Source organism: Haliaeetus leucocephalus, unplaced genomic scaffold (assembly GCF_000737465.1).
Source record: "Haliaeetus leucocephalus isolate CR32 unplaced genomic scaffold, Haliaeetus_leucocephalus-4.0 Scaffold848, whole genome shotgun sequence".
Taxonomy (NCBI): Eukaryota; Metazoa; Chordata; class Aves; order Accipitriformes; family Accipitridae; genus Haliaeetus; species Haliaeetus leucocephalus.
The window spans coordinates 18173083-18194507 of NW_010973284.1; the positions used below are offsets into that span (position 1 = coordinate 18173083).

General features: G+C 38.5%; 1 protein-coding gene across 1 annotated transcript in view; it reads right to left on the reverse strand.

Moving 5' to 3' along the window:
* The window catches only part of DPYD (dihydropyrimidine dehydrogenase), a 342314-nt gene that overhangs the window by 82870 nt on the left and 238019 nt on the right, over positions 1-21425 (reverse strand). Inside the window, exons 17-18 of the mRNA XM_010582763.1 lie at positions 12781-12901; positions 11784-11903 (exon numbers count right to left, since the gene is read on the reverse strand). Coding sequence (XP_010581065.1) covers positions 11784-11903; positions 12781-12901 — 241 coding nt within the window. The remainder of the gene's footprint in view (positions 1-11783; positions 11904-12780; positions 12902-21425) is intronic.

A 21425-nucleotide genomic window follows, 5' to 3' on the forward strand; every position in this document is an offset into this window, starting at 1 on the left:
CTGGGAGGGTCTACCTCCTCTATGGATACCTGCCAAGGACTGATCCTCTAATGCATTTTTATGAACAACAAAGATGCAAGCAATCTCTTCACTATTTCAATAAACCAGATTGTACCACGAAGCAGGCTTTTTCAAAATCTTTCTTAGGGAAAATAAGTTGCCACCCAATCCTCCTCGGAGGTCTGAATTTGTCAAATCCTGCCTTCAATAAGTTCTGAAGAAGCTGCTCTATTTATAAGAAAAAGCAACCGATTCTTAAAAGCCTTGTCTGGCAATACCTTCTCTGCAAGCACTGCTGATGCACAGAATTTATCAGGGCCTAGAATGAGAAGATTTCTCTGAGTACTCATTAAAATCTAAGCAGCTCTTGACTGGGCATATATCCAAAAATCGGTGAAAATACCGTCAAAGCTTGTGTATTCAATAGGCAGGCAGCTGACACGGCATTAACAGTGTAAGCACAGCAATAACTGACAGGGAGTAACAGAAGCTCAGCCCAGCCAAAATGTGGACTGGAGTAATCACACATTCTTTTAAAAACCAATAGGTCACTCAATAGGGCCATGAAATGTATATAAATGGCCAGACACAACCATAACAGTTAACCATGTCTTCATCGGCATGCCTGCTTGCAAAAAACCCCACAGTTTTCTCCTCATTTTGAGCTGCCTGTAACAAAGTTCTTCACAGCATCAGCCTTGCCTCAGTGCTGAGTCATGTGTGGTACCACACGTTTTATGGACAGATCTCATGTCATTAAAAACACCCTCTCTATTTATCTGCCACAGCTGCGCAATGGATTTCTCATTCTGAAACAGTGGGACACTCTGCTCAACGGTTCTCACTTGGCTCTCACTTAACCCAAATAATGGTGGCTCAATCCCTGACTATGAGTGTCTTTGGGGATTTAAACAGGATTTAGTAAAGATGGTAATACAGTGCGTCTTAATAGGGAAGACATTTGCAATTACCTGGCAATGTCGAAACTGCAAATTGATCATAAACTGGAAAACCAAATTACGACAGCAGGTTTCCTAAAAGATTTTGTAGGATATGTTTGTATATCCTGTGTGTGAGCAGGATATCTGTATGGATCATTCTATACAATGGTGTGCTTGCATGAAAAGGCACATTAAAATGCAGATCCCTTAGCTGACTACTATATATTAGTTGCATTCTTTTGAAAGGTAAAAAAAAATTCTTCTGAGGTTGTGAAATACTTTTATAAATGCTTCTGGCAATAACTCATCAGGGATTATGTGATGCCCAGTGAAATACAAACCCAGGATCTACCCAGTTAAACAAATCTGCTATATTTTGTGTTCTGTATTTTATGTGTGAAGCTGGCATTAGGATTTATTCATCATTCAAGTAGGATACTAAAAAATACAGAATGTTAGTGGGATTTAGGTGAATAAAGATGTGTTCACTGTGATGAGTTCATCATAAATCATAGCTAACCAGTGGTAAAATTTTCAAAGGCTACTCCTACATGGAAGCAGGACAGCAGCAATAACTGTGTAAGTATGTCCTTTTAGTGCTGCTGGATGTAAAGCAATGCCCTGGGTTTAAAGTTGTCCCAAGGATTATATCTTTTTTTCCTAAACCCCTGTATCTGATTGTCCAAATATCCTGCAACTGGATTAACGTCAGCAAGCACAGTTTCATGTAACTGTGAAACCTTCTCTTCAAGCCACTTCCTGACCCATTTCCAAAATACATCGATCCAGTGTTTTGTAGGTAGCAAGAATGGTGGGAGGCCCAACATCCTCACAGAGATGCCCAAGCCATTGAGGCTACTGAGGCTACTGAAGCAGGTGGAGGAGCTAGCACGCAGTACAGAAGTTGGGGTGTATTGTCAGCAGTGGTAGTATCCCCAGAATGACAGTGGAAGACAGTAGTCAGTTGGCCTATCCTGCAAGCACAGCTGTCCCACAGGGAGAAGGGAGAACAGGAGGAAGCTCCACGCTAACAAATGTTAAGTAAGAAGACATTTTTCTATTTATTTGTTAGCTCATATTTTGATGTTAAATGTATTGCCTTTTTTTTTTTTTTTTCATGAATGTAAAAACATGTTTATTGTTCAGGTAAGATGAGAATATATCTTCCACTGAATACAGATGGGCTCTACAACCAGTATATGCCACTTGGTGACTAGATCAAATCAATATGCAAAGTAAGATATGGAAAAAAATGAACATGCTTAAGACATACGAGGTCAGTACTCAGGGATTTTAACTTCTGCTGATACAATTGTTAATCAGAATTGTTTACAAACTCTGCCAGATTCTTGGGGTTTTGGGGGAATTACAATTAGAACTTCTGCTCTGTGACAGGTACAGTTTATATTTTCCACAGAAGATGGTTGCCTCATTGATCATTCTCAAGTACCACCTGTATCACAAACCATGCTGTTGCTTTGGGTACAGAATAACAAGTCAGCAGAAAAGATAATTGTGGGCACAATCAACAGCAGGGAGCTTGTAACACTGACATGTATTCACATGAATTTGGACCCTGTTTCCTTTGTCAGGTCTTTCCTCTGCCTCCTATATGGAAGCTCCCTAAACTCTCATAACCTGTATTCAAGTTTGAATCCATCACACACGTACACTGCAACAAAGCTTTGCAGACCTCCAGGCCAACTTGAACACTACCACCTGAAATTATCTTCTTTGCGCTCCAGCCCATGACCACATGCTTAACCACTTAGAATTACTGCTTCTATATAAAATGTACTTGTGCATTGCCAGCAACACTGAGAGCAGAAAGCTAGGCCCAACTCTAACTTGCATGATTGCTGGAGACCAGTTGGCAAGCCAGAGTGACCCTTCTAACCGGTCACGGAGCAGCCCCTAGGATATCATAAAGCACGCAGCTCTCACAGTTTAGACACACTTTTGTAGTGACTAGTAGCCTTTCAATTGTATGAAAGACTAGAGAGTTATACTGCATGCCACCACAGCCTCTAGTCCTCGTTCAAGCTGCACTTGGAAGTCAAAAGACATTTTGACTTCATTGTGATTATCTGGGGAGAAAGGTGAGCAAGATCAGATTGAGAGAACTGCTGAGACTTAATGGAAAACAAACCTAGTAGTAGACTTCACCAGAGCTTTTCTCAATTTTTATTATTTTAATTAATGTCTATTTGAAATTCTTGATAGTATTTTAATTCCTGTGTTAGAATAAACTGAAAAGTACTTAAATGCCAAGTATTTTCCAGATAAATAATTCATAAGATACTTCAAGCAGTTATATTTAAATGACCTCCAAAATGAATTGTAGTAAGTTTTTTATGATAGAAATATATCAGTTCTCAACATGATAATCTCCAAAAGACATGACACAAAAATATTCTGAGAGATTTTTTTTTGTGAGTATTTGCTTAAAATTGGAAGAGGTGATCATAAGAGAAAGAGACACCTTCTCCCCTACACTTGACAGACATGGAAAGACAAGCAACTTGTGCTGAGAAGGACAACACCAATGGGTTCAATCTTGCTGATATTATCAGAAGGAGAAATTTTTTGTTCCTGACTGACTTACACCTCCTCATCACGTCATAGTTTGCATATGGTACATTCACCTCTACCCATTACTGTAACTGGGCTTAAACACAAGCTCCTGCTCCACCAGCCTGCTTTAAAATGCTTTGACATCTCTTTTTTCTATTCATTCCCATTCTTTGTTAATCAGCTTATGTCTCCAAGCTGCTAACTTAAGAGCACTCTTTACTTAATCATGTTAGTCCATACCATTATGTGAACTGATTTCCCATGTTATCTACCTGCACCCAGATTAAAACTGCACCTTCTTTCACCCATGCTTGGGCAACTTGGCCACAGTCATCCTCTTGTATTTTTACTATATTATGTCTGAGTAGAATTTATGATTTTATCTGAATCACCTTCTGACTTTTGCCTTCGTAGCCATCAGTAAGACTTGATAGCTTAACAGTTATCTGTTTATTAAAAAAACCCACTCATCTGGGAAATGAATTATTTCAAGTAGACATATTCTATATGAGCTTTGATGTAAACAGTAAATCCAGAGCGTTCAACAACAGTAGTTTAGAGATTAATCTAATTACAGGCTAGTAAAACAGGAGAATATAGCCGACTGCATTTCTAAAACCCTGTACAGACCAGCAACGGTTAACGACGATTTGATGGTTTTCTAGGAGTTTGGAACAAATACTTGGCTTTTAGTCTGAGAGCAATGCTGGACATTTCTGTCTGATGCTTGGGGGATTCAGCCAACTAACAGATACATTTGGTGAAGAATCTCATTCTAGTCATGCCCTCCCTTCCTAATTTCCCTTTTCACTGTTTTGTCGTCTTTGCCTGTTCCTCAGGGAACCGAGTGATTGATAGCCTAATCCAATGACTGTATTACAGCTGCCTCAACTTGGACTCTTTTCCTTATCATTAGCAGTTAGCCTATGGTTAAATTCACAGCTCACTGCTTGGTACAGCCCCTGAGATTTAAGGGTCTGGCCTTTAGAAAATATTTAACATAAAATTGAAATCTTGACATACTGAGAATTCAGTTCTCTGCAAGGCTTCTTTAATTAATCCAATGTACTGTACCATTGTTCTATATGAGGCTGTGACATGGTGAACTGTTACTGAAGCTCACAGAGATGTGTAATTCTAAATTAAACACTCACTTACATGTACCTACACTGCGTTTGTTTCCCAAGTACATGTGCATGAATGTGAAAATTTAAATTCAATCTATAACAATAATAAAACACAAACCAATTGCACTTCAAGAGTAAAGACTTCTCATTCATTTCAAGCTCAGAATGAGTTTTTTTCAAAGTAAGAGGAGAAAACACAGCTTTGTTCAAATGCTGTGTGTAAAGACTCATGCTTCATTCTTTTTCCAGGACTCGTTTAATCTTTTGGTGAATGAAATCAATTGTGATCACTTTTAATCAACTACAAATGGCACCTGTGCTAAAAGTGTAAAGCATTTTCTTTGTGGAAAAGAAATTGGCTAAAAAATATTAAAAGTGGAAAAAATATGCTTAGTTCTCCGACCTTATCTGGAGAATAATACTTATTTTTAAATAGCTATGGGAAGGATGTAGACCTTGATCTATGCTGTAAACCTTTGCCCTACTTCAGTCAGTCGATGAGCTGCAAGCTTCTATGAAAATGGCAGCTGAGTCCCAGATGAAAAATTATGCATCTCATAAACTGCTATTCTGCTGAAATGTCAAGCTATGGCAGGGCTGTACCTCAAACTCAGCACTTGGCATTTTCCTTCTGTCTGCTTTGTTGCCATGAAGCAAACATGAACAGTGAGGATTTGTGTAGGGCAGGTAGCAGGCGAGCTCCCTGTCAAAAATCTATTATTAGGGCTCTGATCTCTCCTGCACAGACCAGTGATGGCAGAACACTAAAAGAAATCAGACTGCTGCAAGGACACGATGGAAAACAGAGGACTCTTTGTGAATCCTGACATAATATATGCAAATAAGGGCTTTTAATGGCTGAGCTACATTTAACAGAAATAATAAAACGAAATTAAAATTGTACAACAGCGTATATTTGTTTTTTACTCCTATCCACACTGTTTTATAAATATATGTTAAGGTAAATAGTCTTTAACTCTTGGTAAATATTTATAATAAACAGAAGTGCCTATGCATACATACATTTTGGTTTGTTTCCAGCAATGGGCAGCTTTTCATTCATTTCTATTGACCAAAATCCTCACTGCACAGTCACTGAGAACTGTGTTTAGGAAAGTGAATGCTCTTGGTTTTTTTCCACTTTTCTTTTAATGATGTGTCATACGATTAAAAGGCAGCCCTTATTATTATAACTTCCACTTTTCCTCTTTCAATATAATTCATACATTTCAGATTAGAATATATGCCCCTATTAATAATGTCAATTATTCATATAACATATACATTTTAATTTAATGAAATAACACCTGCAAAGCATTTCCTTAAAGGTCACAATTGCTGTCTGACAGGGTTTTTTTGTAAAAACAGACAGCTCCACTAACTTACTTCAGAAGTAACTAAAATTAACGGCCTCTGCTGATTTCCAACAATTATACGTTCCCACATTTAATGACTGAATCTGCTATCTAGATATATTCCAATATCCCTTGTGGTCAGCTATGAAGTTATAACATACAACTTCCTGAATCTCTCTTGTTCTGGAAAACATACAAACATATGTACTCTAACATGCTGTGCACTATATTTGTGAAAAAAATGCCAAAATACTACAGAATGTAATAACTGGACAAAGCAATAACAGCATGTACACATGAGGTGTTTGAAATACTACTGTAAAATACTGCAATATTTTTGCGACAAAGCATTAAAAGGATGCATAGTGAGTGCACCATAGAGAAATTTGCTTTTAACCTAAGTTTTTTGCAAAGTCCAGTGTATGGTTTTATAAATTTATCCCCTAAGGACCTGGCTTCCAGACAAAAACAAAGAAACAAACAGATGATAAAGAACAAAAAAACATGGAAATTCAAACAGAAGCTCTGCTCTATTTTGCCTGCAATAGATATCCTATTGTGCTGCAATGTGATGTGTTTTATAAAACACATCTGGAATATGGAAGCACACTATGAAAGCTCATGGAAAAACTTTAGTTTTTTTTTCATTTTAAAATACATTTAAAGGGAACAAATCTTAGGGAAGCATGTAGCTGCTGACAGTATATTAATATTTCTCTGGGAAACCTGGTATCTTATCCTAGTATCTATAAAATACACATTTTTGAAATAATTTATACGTACACAGACTAAAACATCTTCAGAGCCAGAGGTCATTATTCTTTGTGAGGATAAAAAACAGCATTAACTTCTCTTTAAGAAACAAATACTCTGCATTGCAGGTTTATAGGAAGAACTCAGGGTTAAAATCACATGTATTCTATATTCTCAAACCCAAAATACTGCTGGATCAATTCTAAAAGCTCCTTAATGGAAATCAAAGTACGTGTCTAATCCTGCAAACACATGTGATAGTTATACAGTTTGGGAAGCCGTACCTTAATTTTAGTGTTTTTCTTTCACCATAAGGGCTTATTTCCTTAATCATATTTTGGATGCTTCATTAGGACATTTCAACTTTTTGAGTAATAGGCAGTTCCTGGAAACTTATAAAAAATGGATGAAGACTGGGATCCTCTAAGCACAATGTCCTCTCATGTAATGGGGCCACAGAAATCTGTAGGGCTACCACAGCCCTTGGGCTCAGCTGAGGCTCCATGGTACCAATTAGAAATTAATTTTCTTTAGAAAACAAAAATTTGTCAAAATTAAAGTGACATTTTTCCTGCAAATATTTTTTGGCACCAGGATAGAGGTAGAAGGTGAATAAAAACCAGAGAGATGTTACAATGCTCAACAGTCGGAGGGTAAACTTGGAATGGGGACCCAGCTGGGACCTGGGCTCACACCTGGGATTTAAAGCTGGCTCTCCCAAGTCAGGCTTGTGCACAGGTCAGCAGACTGTGCTAGCATGAGTGTGTATCCTGTGAGAGCTGTTTCACTTTGTATTAATAATTCAATATTTGCAGGGAAGTAGAGAAAAGAGAGAGACTAATCCTACAGTCTAGTGGTCAAACATCCACCTGGGATACTGGGATCCTTCCCTGTCAAAACCACCCAACAAACAGGAGGGTAGGAAGGAGGAAACAGTGATGCCTTACAGCTTAGCAATTTTCAGCTGATCAAGTTAGATCAAAACAGGAAGGTCACTGCCCAAGCACAGGGTGGGAGGAAAACACTAACTGTGACAACTCAAAGCTAAACGGGGGTTTTAAAGTGATCTCATTAAGTCTGTCCTTCTTTCAAAGATTTAAAAAAAAAAAAAGTTTTAAAAAAACAGAGACGTAAGTCTGTTCTCAAAACATCTCAGGATCTGGCAAGATGTTAGTAAACTTTTTTTATTATTATTTTATGTATGTTAGACAAACCATAGGAAACTACCTGTCATTTAGTAATTTAAAAGGAATTAAAAAGAAACTCCCTCTACAAGTTCTCTCTTTTTTGGTAAAATGAGTGACAATCCTCCTGCATATAGCTACTTCTGCATGAGGCAGACGAGAAGAGGAGGGAAGAGGAAGCCAAGGGGAAGTCATATATGGAAAACATTTCTTCAGTACATGGCCATGTAGAAGCATGTTTTTGGACAGTGGAGGACAGGGAGGACTGCAAGTCAAAATATCAGGCTGCTGCTAGGCCAGGGCATTAACATACTTTCATTATTTTCTCTTTGACGGAAACCTTTATCAAACTCTGAGGAGCAAGTCTGCATTCACCCGGAGAAGGCAACCCGCACTGTATAAAGAAACCTGTGGACATCGTGAACTTATAAAACATTGAAGAACAGCTGTCCTTCAAGAGAACGACTTCCTTGCAGCGTAATCTGGTCCCTGCCACCCAGCCGCAGAGCTTTCCCGGCCGCGCTGCCAGGCCGCCAGCCCCCTCAGCTGCCACAGGGCCCCACGAAGCACCTCGCCTCCCTCCCCTCAGGTCCTGCTGGCTGGCGGGCGGGCAGGAGCCAGACCTGAGCTTTCAGCACAGCCCTTCAGCAAGCAGAGATAGGGGCTGGCCTGCAGCCTCACTTCGGGGTGCGAAGTGCTGACTTTTGCATTTTGAGCTGCTGTGGCTTACCTCCAGCTTTCTGCTGGCCGCCTCCCCTCGCCCGCTGAGGCCCTCCACGGAGGCGTGGAGCTCCTGCAGCTTGCAGGGGAGCAGATGGAAAGGCAGAGTGCAGAGGACAGCGCGCGTTTCTCTATGTGACGACAAAGGAGGAATGTGTCCCTGCTGCTGATGGTGGACCCTATGCGCAGCAGCTTCTGCTTTTCACTCTCTGAAGCAAAAGCACCCTTTTAGATGGAGCAACCCCTATACTAGCAGGCGATGCTACTGGAGGTCGGGAGAGTTTCCTGTGAATTATGTGTAAAGAGAAGATAAGAAGATAAGAAAAAAGATAAGCAGGCCCAGGCTGATCTAAAATCCAGTTTAATCCGGCACTCCAGAAACACTCCACTGTGAGCAATTCCTCACCAGCTGGGTGAGGCTGAGGGTCACCAGCTTTGAGCCTTGGTACGTCTCAGACCTCACCAGCCCACCTGACTGAGGGGACTCTGCACTGCAACCTCCACAGGGCTGGGGGTCACCCACAGTCCTGGGCCACCCATGGTCACGCAGCACCATGAGCGCAGCACCCTGTGGGACAGAGGTTCCTGCTGCACTTACTGCACTTCTCTGCCAAGCGAGCATCATTTCTAGTCCAGAAAAGAACTAAAATCTGTGCAACTGGAAAAAATCCAGAAAGCGAGATACAGCTTGGCTACACGCTGTATCTGCTCTAGGTTTGTGCACTAGAGAACAGGATAAACCAGCTGTGCTTTGGTAAAACACATGGAAAATGGACCAGACTCATTGCTTTTACAATAGCACTGATTTTCACTTCAAAAATTAATTCTCTCTAGAGAGGACTTATTCCAAAACACAACCAAAACTTACTGACTCTACCAGGTAATAAAATAGAACAAGAAGTTTAAGCACATCAAAATAGAAAACCAATACTTTACACTAGGAAGCGACTTCCATGCCAGGACCACAGAGCACTTCCAAATAAGCCTGTAGGCATGTAAGTGGTGTTACTGCCGTTTCACAGACAGGAGAAATAAAGCACGGAAAGGTCAAGTGTCTGGCTGTAGGCCACGCGGCTCAGCCCTGGCACGGCCAGGAACAGACCTCAGAAGTATGGCCATCCTGCCCCTTCCCCTAACAAGACGACACGCTCTCCCATTTTTTGTCTTCTTGTAAGTATGCTAGCTCTCTTGATTTAAAATTGCTTTCCTGCTTTCATAAATTTGTATACTGCTATATCCTTACCGCTGAGCAGAAAGTATTGCAATGTGTTGCAGAGCCTATTGACTTTATTGGCTCTGTGGCTTTCTTTTGCACCATGAGTTGTGGGATTGGGACCTAGCAATGCCAATTATCAGCAAGAAACCTTTATATGATTGTCTGTAACAATATGCTCTTTCAAAACATAATAAATTGACAGAACTTCCAGCGGTTTTTCCAAATTTTAAATAACCAGATTTGCATCATAGGTAATGGTGTATCTTAAAATGACATTCTCTATCTCCTCTGATACATGTAAAACTTCAGGAAAAAACCCAACACATTTATACACTTACATATAAACACACATATATATAAAAATAAAATAAAGAAAGAACTTTTCCTCAGGTCCCACTTATAACAGAATTATAAACCATGGAAATGCTGGTACGTCCTCCCTTATAGCTGAGCATCCAGGTACCACTGTAATTTACACTACATACATGTTTCAAATTTGTGACATAAGAGACACACTTTTCATAATGCGGCCATTTGATAGATTTTATTAGACAGACTTATGGTAGGAAGGAATATTCAGAGATTGCAACTTAAATGAGAAAATGTGAATGGTGTTACTTATATAAAATACTACTGCAATAGTTCTTTTATTAATTTTTAATGCACAGCACCCATTGTGACCTCCTTTATTCTTTTCCTGTCAACATGGCAGGCTAGAGAAATTGAAATGGGCTGTAGCTGTTCTCTTCTTGTTCCTCTCTTCCTCCCATTTTGCATAATATTAAAATATAACATCTTATTGGACTGTCACTGTGAAATAATCATCATGCAATAGGCATAATGATTTTTTCTGATTGTTATCTCTTCCTTACTTTTCAGCGTTCTCTAAAAAATTCCAAATTCCATGTAGTTATCTAAGGCAATAAGGCAATTTTCTGCTGAATACATTTGTCTGAATTAAAGTTTGCTTAAAAGTTATCTTTTGCTACATTTCTTATGGTTCTCTAAGGATAACACCAGTCACATAAAGCATTTTTTGCCTGTCTGGTCTCCTCTGATCATGTTTTCGGAGTGAGGTAGGAGGCGGGTCCGATAAAATAGTGTTTGACTCAATCAGGAGGATGCTATTACTTCTGTTATGTATATTTACTGCTACCTCTATCATCAAGGAGACTAATCTCCATACCAGTAAAGTCAAGAAGCTCACAGAATTGTCTTTGCAGGGCCAAGTTCATGTTGTCACAGCAACAGAGTGCACAGGGTCAATAGATTAATACATTAGTGTGCACAGGCGCTGAACTGGAGTGTAAAAGTTTTGCTGCTGGTTTTAAAATTAAACTGTGAATCAGGACTTGGAAATATGGCCTACACAAGATATTCTTGTATATCTCATGGAATAGGCTACCAAAATACACATATATTTGCCTAACACAGTCTATCATTTTTACCACAGCGGGAAGAGGAGGAAATAACCGCCTTGGAAGAGGTGCACTCAGTGGGAAGGAGGGAGGAAGGCTGGAGTTCGGGCTATGAAACATACACTGCATTTGGATTGTTGGTATTTCCCCCTGTGATGCCCTTTCATTAGCCTCTGTCTAACGTGGGGCCTGACAATTGTGACAGAATGAAAAATTTGAGGAAAAGCGAGGGTCACGAGAGAAGAGATTTCCTTCCCTCTCCAGTGACCCTATCACAGTATTCTGATGCAGCGCTTTACCATTAGGGAAAGGGCAACCCAAGAGCCTTCACACTTAATCTGTTCCATCTGTCATGACTATTAGAAACATTGACCAGCAGTGAGCTTTAAGGACTCAGTGCTACTGCAGACATGATATTCTAGCCCACTACAAGGACCTCCTGATGTTTTGAAAGCCTCCAAGGAAGTACCACGCATCAAAAAGGGCAACACCTACCTGACACGCCACCATATGTGGTCCTCAGTCCTCTACCAACTGCTGGCCAAGGTGTGCTGTCTGCTTTCAGTCCCATCAGTCCTGACACAGTGTTGGTGGCTGTAACACCATCTGCGCCACCTGTGAAAGAAAAGGTCACTTTTTGTTAAATCATATGTATAAGAAGAAGAGAGGAAAAAACACAACAGAAAAACTGTGAAACTGTGAAATAACTAGAAATTCAAATAAACAGCTGAAGACAGAAAACAACAAACTGTAAGGGGATGTGCAGAAGGGTCCTTAAGACCAATCCTGGGCTGATAAAATTAACAGTAGCTTCAGAGCAGGCTGCATCAGTTGAAAGAGCTGTAAGGGCTGTAAGACAGCACGTTGGAAACACTGGAGCTGACAGGCAGATCTTTGCCCTTCAGCTGTGTGGGACAGAACCTGCTACAGTGGTTGTACAACACCTGGACGTGCCCCAGCACAGGGGTCACCTCCTCCAAGCTTGTGAGGAGCAAGACAAAATGAACAATGCAACAGAGAAATGATGACCATGGTTCTAAGTGATGGATTAATACACCTACTTGCAAACTTAATTTCCTGCCATGTTGTACTATTAAGTTCTAAAGAAAAAGAATAAAAATATGTATATATACCTTTAAATGGTGTATTTCTGTTTTCACACATCACTTTCACTACTAAACATAGGAATAGGGCAATTTACAGTGGTATGGTAAATGTATAAATATGATAGAAATAGTAGTGTGCAGACAAACACACACACAAATATATATGATTTATTGTTAACAGTCTAATATAGTTCTCTTCATATATTGCTATATTCTAGAAACATGGACAAAATTAGGAAGCCTTTGATCACTGTGCTTATTCCAAATACATCAAATAAATAAACTATTTTCATATTAGTTTCTGTTATTATTCCAGCAAATCCCCTATCTTAACCCCATCCAGCAAATTAGTAAATCTGCACAGCTTGTCCACCGGAGTCGGTTACCTTCCTGCGCAGCCATCGCAATATTCACAATATCAGTGACATTTGGGGTCAGCTTGGCAAAGAAAGGAATCTGAACAGCTTGTCTAACCCAGCGACAGATGTTCCGTACCAGCTCTGGATCCTGTTCAAATGGGTCAGATAAATATAGAACATAATTAAAAGTAATATGAACAAAAGGTATATCAAGGAAGTAGAAAACTTTGCTATAAGGGGCTATACTGCAATTTTGTGAAATTACATATAAGGACTGAACCTTATCTCATTAGTTAACTTATTTCAGACACTTCGAGTAACTGCAAATCCATTACAGAAAGGTTAGTTCATGAAAAAAAAGGAAAAATTGCCTTTTTTCTTTTTTTCCAGAAGACAAAGACATCACAAAATGTTCCCTTCCCAGAGAGGGGAAAATACCATTTTGGATGACAAAGGCTTTCTCTACCCATTTATTTTAAAAATTACTTTTCAGTTTTAATGATTCACTCTATGTAAGGTATATTGAAAATAACCAGTATCCTATAAAATAACATGAACCTGAAGCATTGGCTGATCATGCCTTGATCAGAACAACAAGGATGAGTCGAGGTTGTAGGGCTATCAGAATGCAGTTCAGCATTTCTGAACTCTCCTCTGACTTCAGAGAATAACTTGGGATGGCCATAGTGTAAATGGAAGATCAAAATCTTCTCTGTTAAAGCCAGAAATCAAAATCTTCAAATGTTGGCTTTTCCTGATTTCAAGGCATTTACTTCCCTTATGGAACACATCTCATGTAAACAATAATCAACTATTCTTTCCTTTGAGAACAGCTCAGTGGAACTGACATTCTGCATCTGGCACATATAAAGGTTATTGTTCAATATAATTCTTAGGGCACGGGTTGTTGGTTTTTTCTGTTGGCTATTAATATTGCTCTTCAACAAATACCTTAAAATTTGCAATACTGATGCATGTAGAACATGGTGCGTGATCTGGTTAAAAACTGAATGTTGCTATTACAAGATTTAGTTCAAATATAACCTGTGGGTAGGCTAATTGGTACCGCAGCGATTATTTACATTTACTAAATTTTTATCACACTCTCAGATAATTAAGTCTGTCATATATGAATAATTTTCTCCCATTTGGATATTGTAAAAACTCAGAAAGCTGCATTGCTATGTAGTAACTGAAAATGGGATGAGCCTAAATGATGTTTAGTTTAAAACAATCTGGTGGACATCAAGGCTGTCAGTCTAGTGAACACATGGGAAATATCCCGTTGTTGTTTTTTCTTCTTACACCGGTGGTTAAATACAAACAAAAAAACCCCCACAGGCTGTGTTCCTAGAAAGCACACAGTGCTTGACACGAACCGTAAAACCCTGAGACTTAGCTGTGCTATTCCAAGAAAAATGGTGATCTCCCCGCCCATGCAGCTTCCATGAAATATGTATGAATGCTGCAGTATGAAAGTAGTTGCATCTCTGACTTTCATTTCTGTTTTGCATTTCCTTGAGGCCCAATACAGAAATGAGAGAGCCTCTAGAAGACATGAATTGTATATCCTTTATGTTAATTCTTCTCCTTAGAAATCCTTGTAATAATGTTCAGGATGTTGGCAACACATAACTCATTATGCTGACTTCATCGTGCTTATAGTGCTGCCATAAAAATTCTTACTCCAACACACACTAAGACTTAAAAAAAATACAATTATTTTAATCCACATTGAATAACTTATTAGGAGTTCTCTTTCATTCATATAAACCCAATTTCCATCCTACCTAAGACAAAAATCAGAATTTCCATTAAATTTGACAATTTTGGATTGAAACAGGTATTTCTAAAGCTGATTTTTTTCCTCTGTAATCTTTTAGCTAATTCATTTGCTCATTAAATAAACATCATATAAAGATAATGCTGGATACCTTAAAAAAATGACCGTTTACCCTTGTGCCACCCCCAAAACACACACGTGTGACAGCTCTCGCTGCTTCCCTTTTCAGTGCGAGTCCTACAGCGGAACTGTACTGGAGCATCCAGCTGATTCACTCTGCCACCCTCCCCCTCCCCCTCCTCCCTCTGCTCTGCCTCCAGCCCCCTCCTGCTCAGATTCCTTCTGGTGCAGTGGCCAACATCAGTAAGCCACCTCAGCCTGTCCTCTCTCACCTCGCTGCAGGGACATCACAAGTGTCCAGTGGCCATGCGCACTACATGCCTGAGCTTCCCTGCTGCCAGAGGGATTTCTATGCCATGAAGTCACTACATGAGAATACCAGAGCTTCTATGCTCTGCAGACAACTGACATATTCTCAAAGAGGAATAATATACCCACCTGTTTTTATCTGTAATACCACATTTTCTTCTTTAGATCACTAAGAAAAAGTTATTCGTTCATTTATAAAATTCATAGTTTCCTACTATATTTGCACTAAGGACTTGGAAAAATGCATCATAAGTCATCAGAAGGTTGAAAACAGAAGATACTCATGTCACTGGACAGCTAATTTTCATATGAAATGAATGAACTACATTTATATAACCCAGAGGAAGTTCACTGGATGGTGTACAGCCTCTCCATAGAAGTTTGCCTTTGGACTGAGAACAATTCACAGAAGTCACACAAGAACACAACTTTTGAGAAAGAGTCAAATGATTAGAAATACAGAATTCATTTCTAAGTGCAATCATTGACTAAAGAAATTATCCCAATTTAAAATGCAGTTCAAAACTTAAGATTTCTGAGAAAGCAAAGTTTTAAACTCAGGTGCAAATTTAACAAGGTGAGCAGCCTGGTACCAAAAACTAGTTTTAAAGAGGCTATATACAGACTGCATTTTGCCTAATTAATTTTGTTGATTAAGGGCCTCCCATATACTTGGATTTCTGAAAGATTGACCCCAATTTACAAATTGCATTTACTGATTCTTAGCAGAGATTGGATTTATGAAACATTCAAGGACGAGCACGTAACTTGTAAAAGAATGAATGTTGAGGCCCATAAATCACGTTACAAAAAACACCTGTCACTGCTAACACAACATAAATATCTTTTTTTACTCCAGTCCAACTTTATGAAAGTGCCTGCAGCTTTTATCATTGATAAAGTGGTTGATGAAGCCTGCATAGTTAAATATTTTCTAAATGGCTTGATATGTAAAATGTTATTAGCTGTAAAAACAACTGGGCATTCACATTCACAAAATCAACAATATGAACTAACTAAAATATTATTCTGCTTAATGTAGTACAAGATCTTAACGCTTTTGGTTCAAAGCCTACCATGTTGATATAAATTATTTTCTTCTATTACACCTAACTAGGTTTGTTGGTTCTCTCATTAATGATGATACAGTGCGATTGTTACAGAACGTGTAGCATAATTTTGCTCTGTGTGTCAATCCAGAAGAACGAACAAATGCTTCAATGGACTGTAACATCCATTGGTAGCACACTTCATTTATCTGCTGTATTTTATTTTTTTTTAAACAAACATCATCTAAATAAAAGCTTGGTAAAATTATTATCAGCTAAAACATAATATTGATTCATGCACTCTAACTACAGGAATCTGTTCGTAATTTAATACCATATAAAGTCTCTTTTGGTATGAGATGTACATCAGTGTGTCTTCTGTCTTCCTGTTCTTAATCAAATATTGCTTGTTTATTCCAAAGGCACAGGAGATTTGAATGTTACAGGGGTTTCTTTTTACTTCCCTAAGCAGGAGTACAGAATCATTTTTCCTGAATATTCATTATAGCCTTGGGCTAGATGGAGCTTTTAATCCTAACTAGTCATTGCCAATGGGTAGATATACTAGAGGAAAAACAACTATTCACCTTTTTTTCTAAATGATCACATGATAAGCTTAACTACAACCATAACTATAAGAATAAGTCCTCAGAAATTAAAGCAGCAAGTTGTCTACTGATTGCACTTGGCATTGGTAATGAGATGAATCCCATGTCCTATCACCCTCAAGGCAGATACATCCTGCATGTTTAAAAAGGAGTGTGAAAATGCTGTGCATAGACTAGGTCACCTCTCCTTGTTTTTCATGGAAAGAAACAAAACCATGAAGAGATTACCACAGAAATGTCTGGCTGTAGATTTTTGGAAATTTCGGAAATTTTTACTATGACCTGTTTTCAGTGTTCTTGCGGGGTCCTAATTTTTACACTATCCTGTTACTGCACAATCTTTATATTGTATCCAGAACACTTCTCTGAGGTAGGGAAGTACTATTATACCTGTTTAATAAATGGAGAGAGGAGAGTCAGATAGACCGAGGTGCACCTCCTCAAACTCACCTTGTTTTGGTGCCCAGTTTTTACTAAGTCATTTGCATAAGGATCTGAAAAGGTTTGTCTGGCAGAAAACTACTCTTGATTCTTCAGAATACCTTAAACCATGGGATACTTTCCACATTAACAAAAGAAATATTTTTAATACTTGAATTTAATCAGTTTTTCAGAGTATTTGAATAATGCAAAAGATAGAAATACAACTACTTTAGGGTCATGAACATGCTTTTCTTAACTATGCAAACAGTCCTTGGGAACCACATATGTGTGAGTGTATGTACATATCTACGTGTGCATATATAAAGAACACAAATGTCAGTCTGAAAGATGTCATAAAAATAAACCTGTTACAGAATTTCACCCAAGAACTTCAGAAGGAACGTTACCACTCAGTAACATTAGCTGATCTTGTCTAATTAGTGCTACAGAAAATGGACCATACCATGCAATCTTCAGTCCATCCCTAATTACTATAACAGTGGCAGTTCTGCCTCACTAAGAACAGGGTAAGGACTTTTGCAGTTGTGGAAAGTATAAAAACATAACTCTTCTCAGACAGAATCCTGATTTTACATATGTATGAAGGCTTTCTTACATAGGACTATGTCGTGGTTTAACCCCAGTCAGCAACTAAGCACCACACTGCCACTCACTCACTTTTCCCCCACCCAGTGGGATGGGGGAGAAAATCGGGAAAAGAAGTAAAACTCATGGGTTGAGATAAGAACAGTTTAATAGAACAGAAAAGAAGAAACTAGTAATGATAATGATAACACTAATAAAATGACAACAGTAATAATGAAAGGATTGGAGTGTACAAATGATGCACAGTGTAATTGCTCACCACCCGCCGATCGACACCCAGCTAGTCCCGGAGTGGCAATCCCCCGCCCCCACTCCCCCCAATTTCTATACTAGATGTGATGTCCCATGGTATGGAATACCCTGTTGGCCACTTTGGGTCAGCTGCCCTGGCTGTGTCCTGTGCCAACTTCTTTTGCCCCTCCAGCTTTCTCACTGGCTGGGCATCAGAAACTGAAACATCCTTGATTTTAGACTAAACATTACTTAGCAACAACTGAAAACATCAGTGTGTTATCAACATTCTTGTCATACCTAGCTCAAAAACGTAGCACCGTACCAGCTACTAGGAAGACAATTAACTCCATCCCAGCTGAAACCAGGACAGACTACTAGCTAGCATTACAGGCCATGCTGATGATTTGTGCAAGTCCATTATCCTGACTGTGATGATGGGAAGTTCTAGACAGCACTGAGAACGTTGCAAGATCCATTAGGACCTTGCACGTAAAGTCCTTAAATCTCATTTATCACTGACTACAATGACCTAAACAACAAAGTTTCAGAAAGTAAAATGCTTTATTCTATTTAATGCAAGCATAAGTCTGATCTTCCTTATAAACATCAAGTCTTTGATGACCACGAAACTATTCTTATATATATCTCTTGCCATTGAGTTTCATGGCTAAATAATGCATTGTGTCTGCAATTTTAAATACTGACACTAAGTTACAGAGGACTTGTTTTTTCTTTGTATTAATTTGAGACACATGAAGGTGACATGGGATTTCTTATATACGGTTAGGAGGCAAGTGGCACCAAGAGTCCCCCATCGGTGCATTTTTCTGGTGGCAGATTTTCTTTCTGTACTGGCTCTTCAGAAAAAAAACCCCTTGTAGCCCCCGTACATCTATTACCACTGGAGGAATTTTTTATATGAAAAATGTTCTACAGTTAACTTCCTCATACTGCACAGTAGATACATTTTCCAAAATAGTATAGATATCTATGGGAAAAAGAGGGCATGCTTTTATGTTCAGGAATGATGTAGCCTAAGAAAACTCAAGAATTTCCAAGATTTGGCTTTTAAATTTAATTCAGGTACCGTTCTCACTTTACTGTTTCATTCAACAATAGTCTACAAGGGAAGAGTTAAACCTATCCTCAGTCAAATTGCTGTCTGAGAGCCCACAAGGACTCAAATGCACCTTCATCTGAAAAACAAGAAAGGAGAAAAGAATCTTTCACTGTCTGCAGATAACCTCCATGCAACAGGCAGACTTTCTTCCGGGCCATGCTACTCTTTCCTTGTGAACACTATGGTGTCACTACCTGCCACAGCCTGCAGTGTGGGCAGGCAGGGGCAGGATACATTTGGAGCAGCTTTAGAAAATGAGTGATAATAATTTCTATAGATCCCTCACCTATTCAATCCACTCCACCAGCTCAACATGTAGGTCTGGAGCTGCATCTTTTTACAGAGATCCCACAGATGTTCTGAGGACTTGTTAGCCTGAAAAGTTGTTAGTTTAAATGGTTTTTATATGTGTCTATCATGTATTTCTTTTCCAGATCAAACATGGATCCAGAAATCCATTAGGAAATTGGAAAAAAATCAAAATTTCTCTCTGTGTGTGAAGAGCTACTCTTTTGCTATTCCTTCAAAGGTGAACAAAAAGTAAAAGTATGGCAATTTCAGCTTAAAGCATTGCAAATTAGTACCTTCAGCATTCACCTCTTTTTTTTTTCATATTACTATTGATCTTTTCCACAGTTATCTTTTCTCCCTCCTCCTATGACGTGTCCAACATTGCCTTCATAAAACTGTCTATCTCTAAACCTACCCAAAATTTCCATAGTACCTAAATATAGAATTGCAGTCAACCACTATAGCAAAAGAGACATCTGAATCTCATGGTTAATGTTACCGTCTTCTCACATCCTAGAAAGGGGCAGTTCAGGTTGTACATTTGTCCCATTTCAAACTTAAATTAAAGCTAACAATTTGTTTAAAGCCTGTCAAATTAAGGGAAGGATTTCCCAGGGTAGAAGACGAATAACTCTCTACTTCTCATCTGGAATAAAAAATGCTTCCTCATTTCTCAGGAAATTTGACAGCTTTTGGTCAACATCTATTGACCACAGCTGTCAAAAAGAAAGACATGAGGCAGTTTAACCTAAGGCAGGAATAACAGTTTTCGCAGCTGTATGTGAAGCTATCTATATATATTAGGAAAAATTTCAAAAAATGCCTAAATGACTTTAGAGGCTTTGGGTCAGCCTGGTCAACCCCACAAAAATGTAGCTGCTGGATGAGAGCTTATATCCTTCTGGCTAGAATCTATGATATGATGTGATGTGAAACCAATGTCACAAAATAAACTTTTAGAGATAACGACAGCATGTGAATTCAAGACTCTTTCAGTCAATACCGCATTGCCTTTGGGCATGAGATCCAAAGCGTACCGAAGGTAGTGGAAGCCTTTTCCATTAGTTTAGCAAAAAAAAAAAATTCCCCCAAATCTCATTAGACATCTTCAATAAAATGGTACAGGAAAATCCTATTCAGGATAAACATTCAAAAACATCCATAAATTGATAATTTCATATCTTGTTCTGGGAGGATCAAATGTTTCTTTCCAGTTGAGGCCTTCAGCTTTTATTAATTAACTTGCACTTTGAAACAAGAGGTCTTTTCAATATGAAGAGAGGTTGTAGGGTTGGTTTTTTTTGAAGAATTTCTAACAGATCAGAGACTCATATGAGAATTAAGCAAGGTCCACATAGTTACCATTTAGCTACACTACCATAGCAACAATATGTACTGTGACTATTGCTCACTGGTATAATTCAAGGATATACTTATCTTCTACTCTCTTACATACTCTAAAATGCTCTTTTATTTAAAAAAATCTTTTAAAAGAAGTCTACTTGGTAAATTAAGACATCTGTGTTTTTTCTACGTAGTAAGTGTTCTCTTTATAATTTGAACAAAAACTGTAATATATTTAAACTGAAGAGATATCATATGGCTTATATAACTAAGCATGTACTACTAGTGAAACAAGCACATTTTTGCTTACAAAATACTGTCAATTAAGATGTAGAGGGATAGCTTGGAAAATTCCCATTAGCTTTTACAGACTACATTCTTTCTTTTTGTTATAGTCTATTCACACAGACAAAAACATTACCACTTGAAGACCATGTAAAGACTATATTTATACTTTTTATTTTAATTTAATTTTTTAATATATTTATAGGGAGTAATGATTCCCAATTTATAGATGTTTTTGCCAAAGTAAAAATCTAAGCAAGAGCCTAGAGACTTGATTCAACTTTTTTTTTTAAATTTTCTGCGGTAAATTATAAGAACTAAAAAACCCCTGCCATCTAGCTCCATTCTTAGATGCTAGGACTTTATTACTTTGAAGTAAAGCTGCAAGTACGTTGTCATGATTTGACCAGCTGCTCTTCAGATCAGTCACTGCAAGTTCCACTTGGGGGAGCCTAACTGAGATTCTCCTTTTTTTCCAGTGATACCAATATGTCACTGGA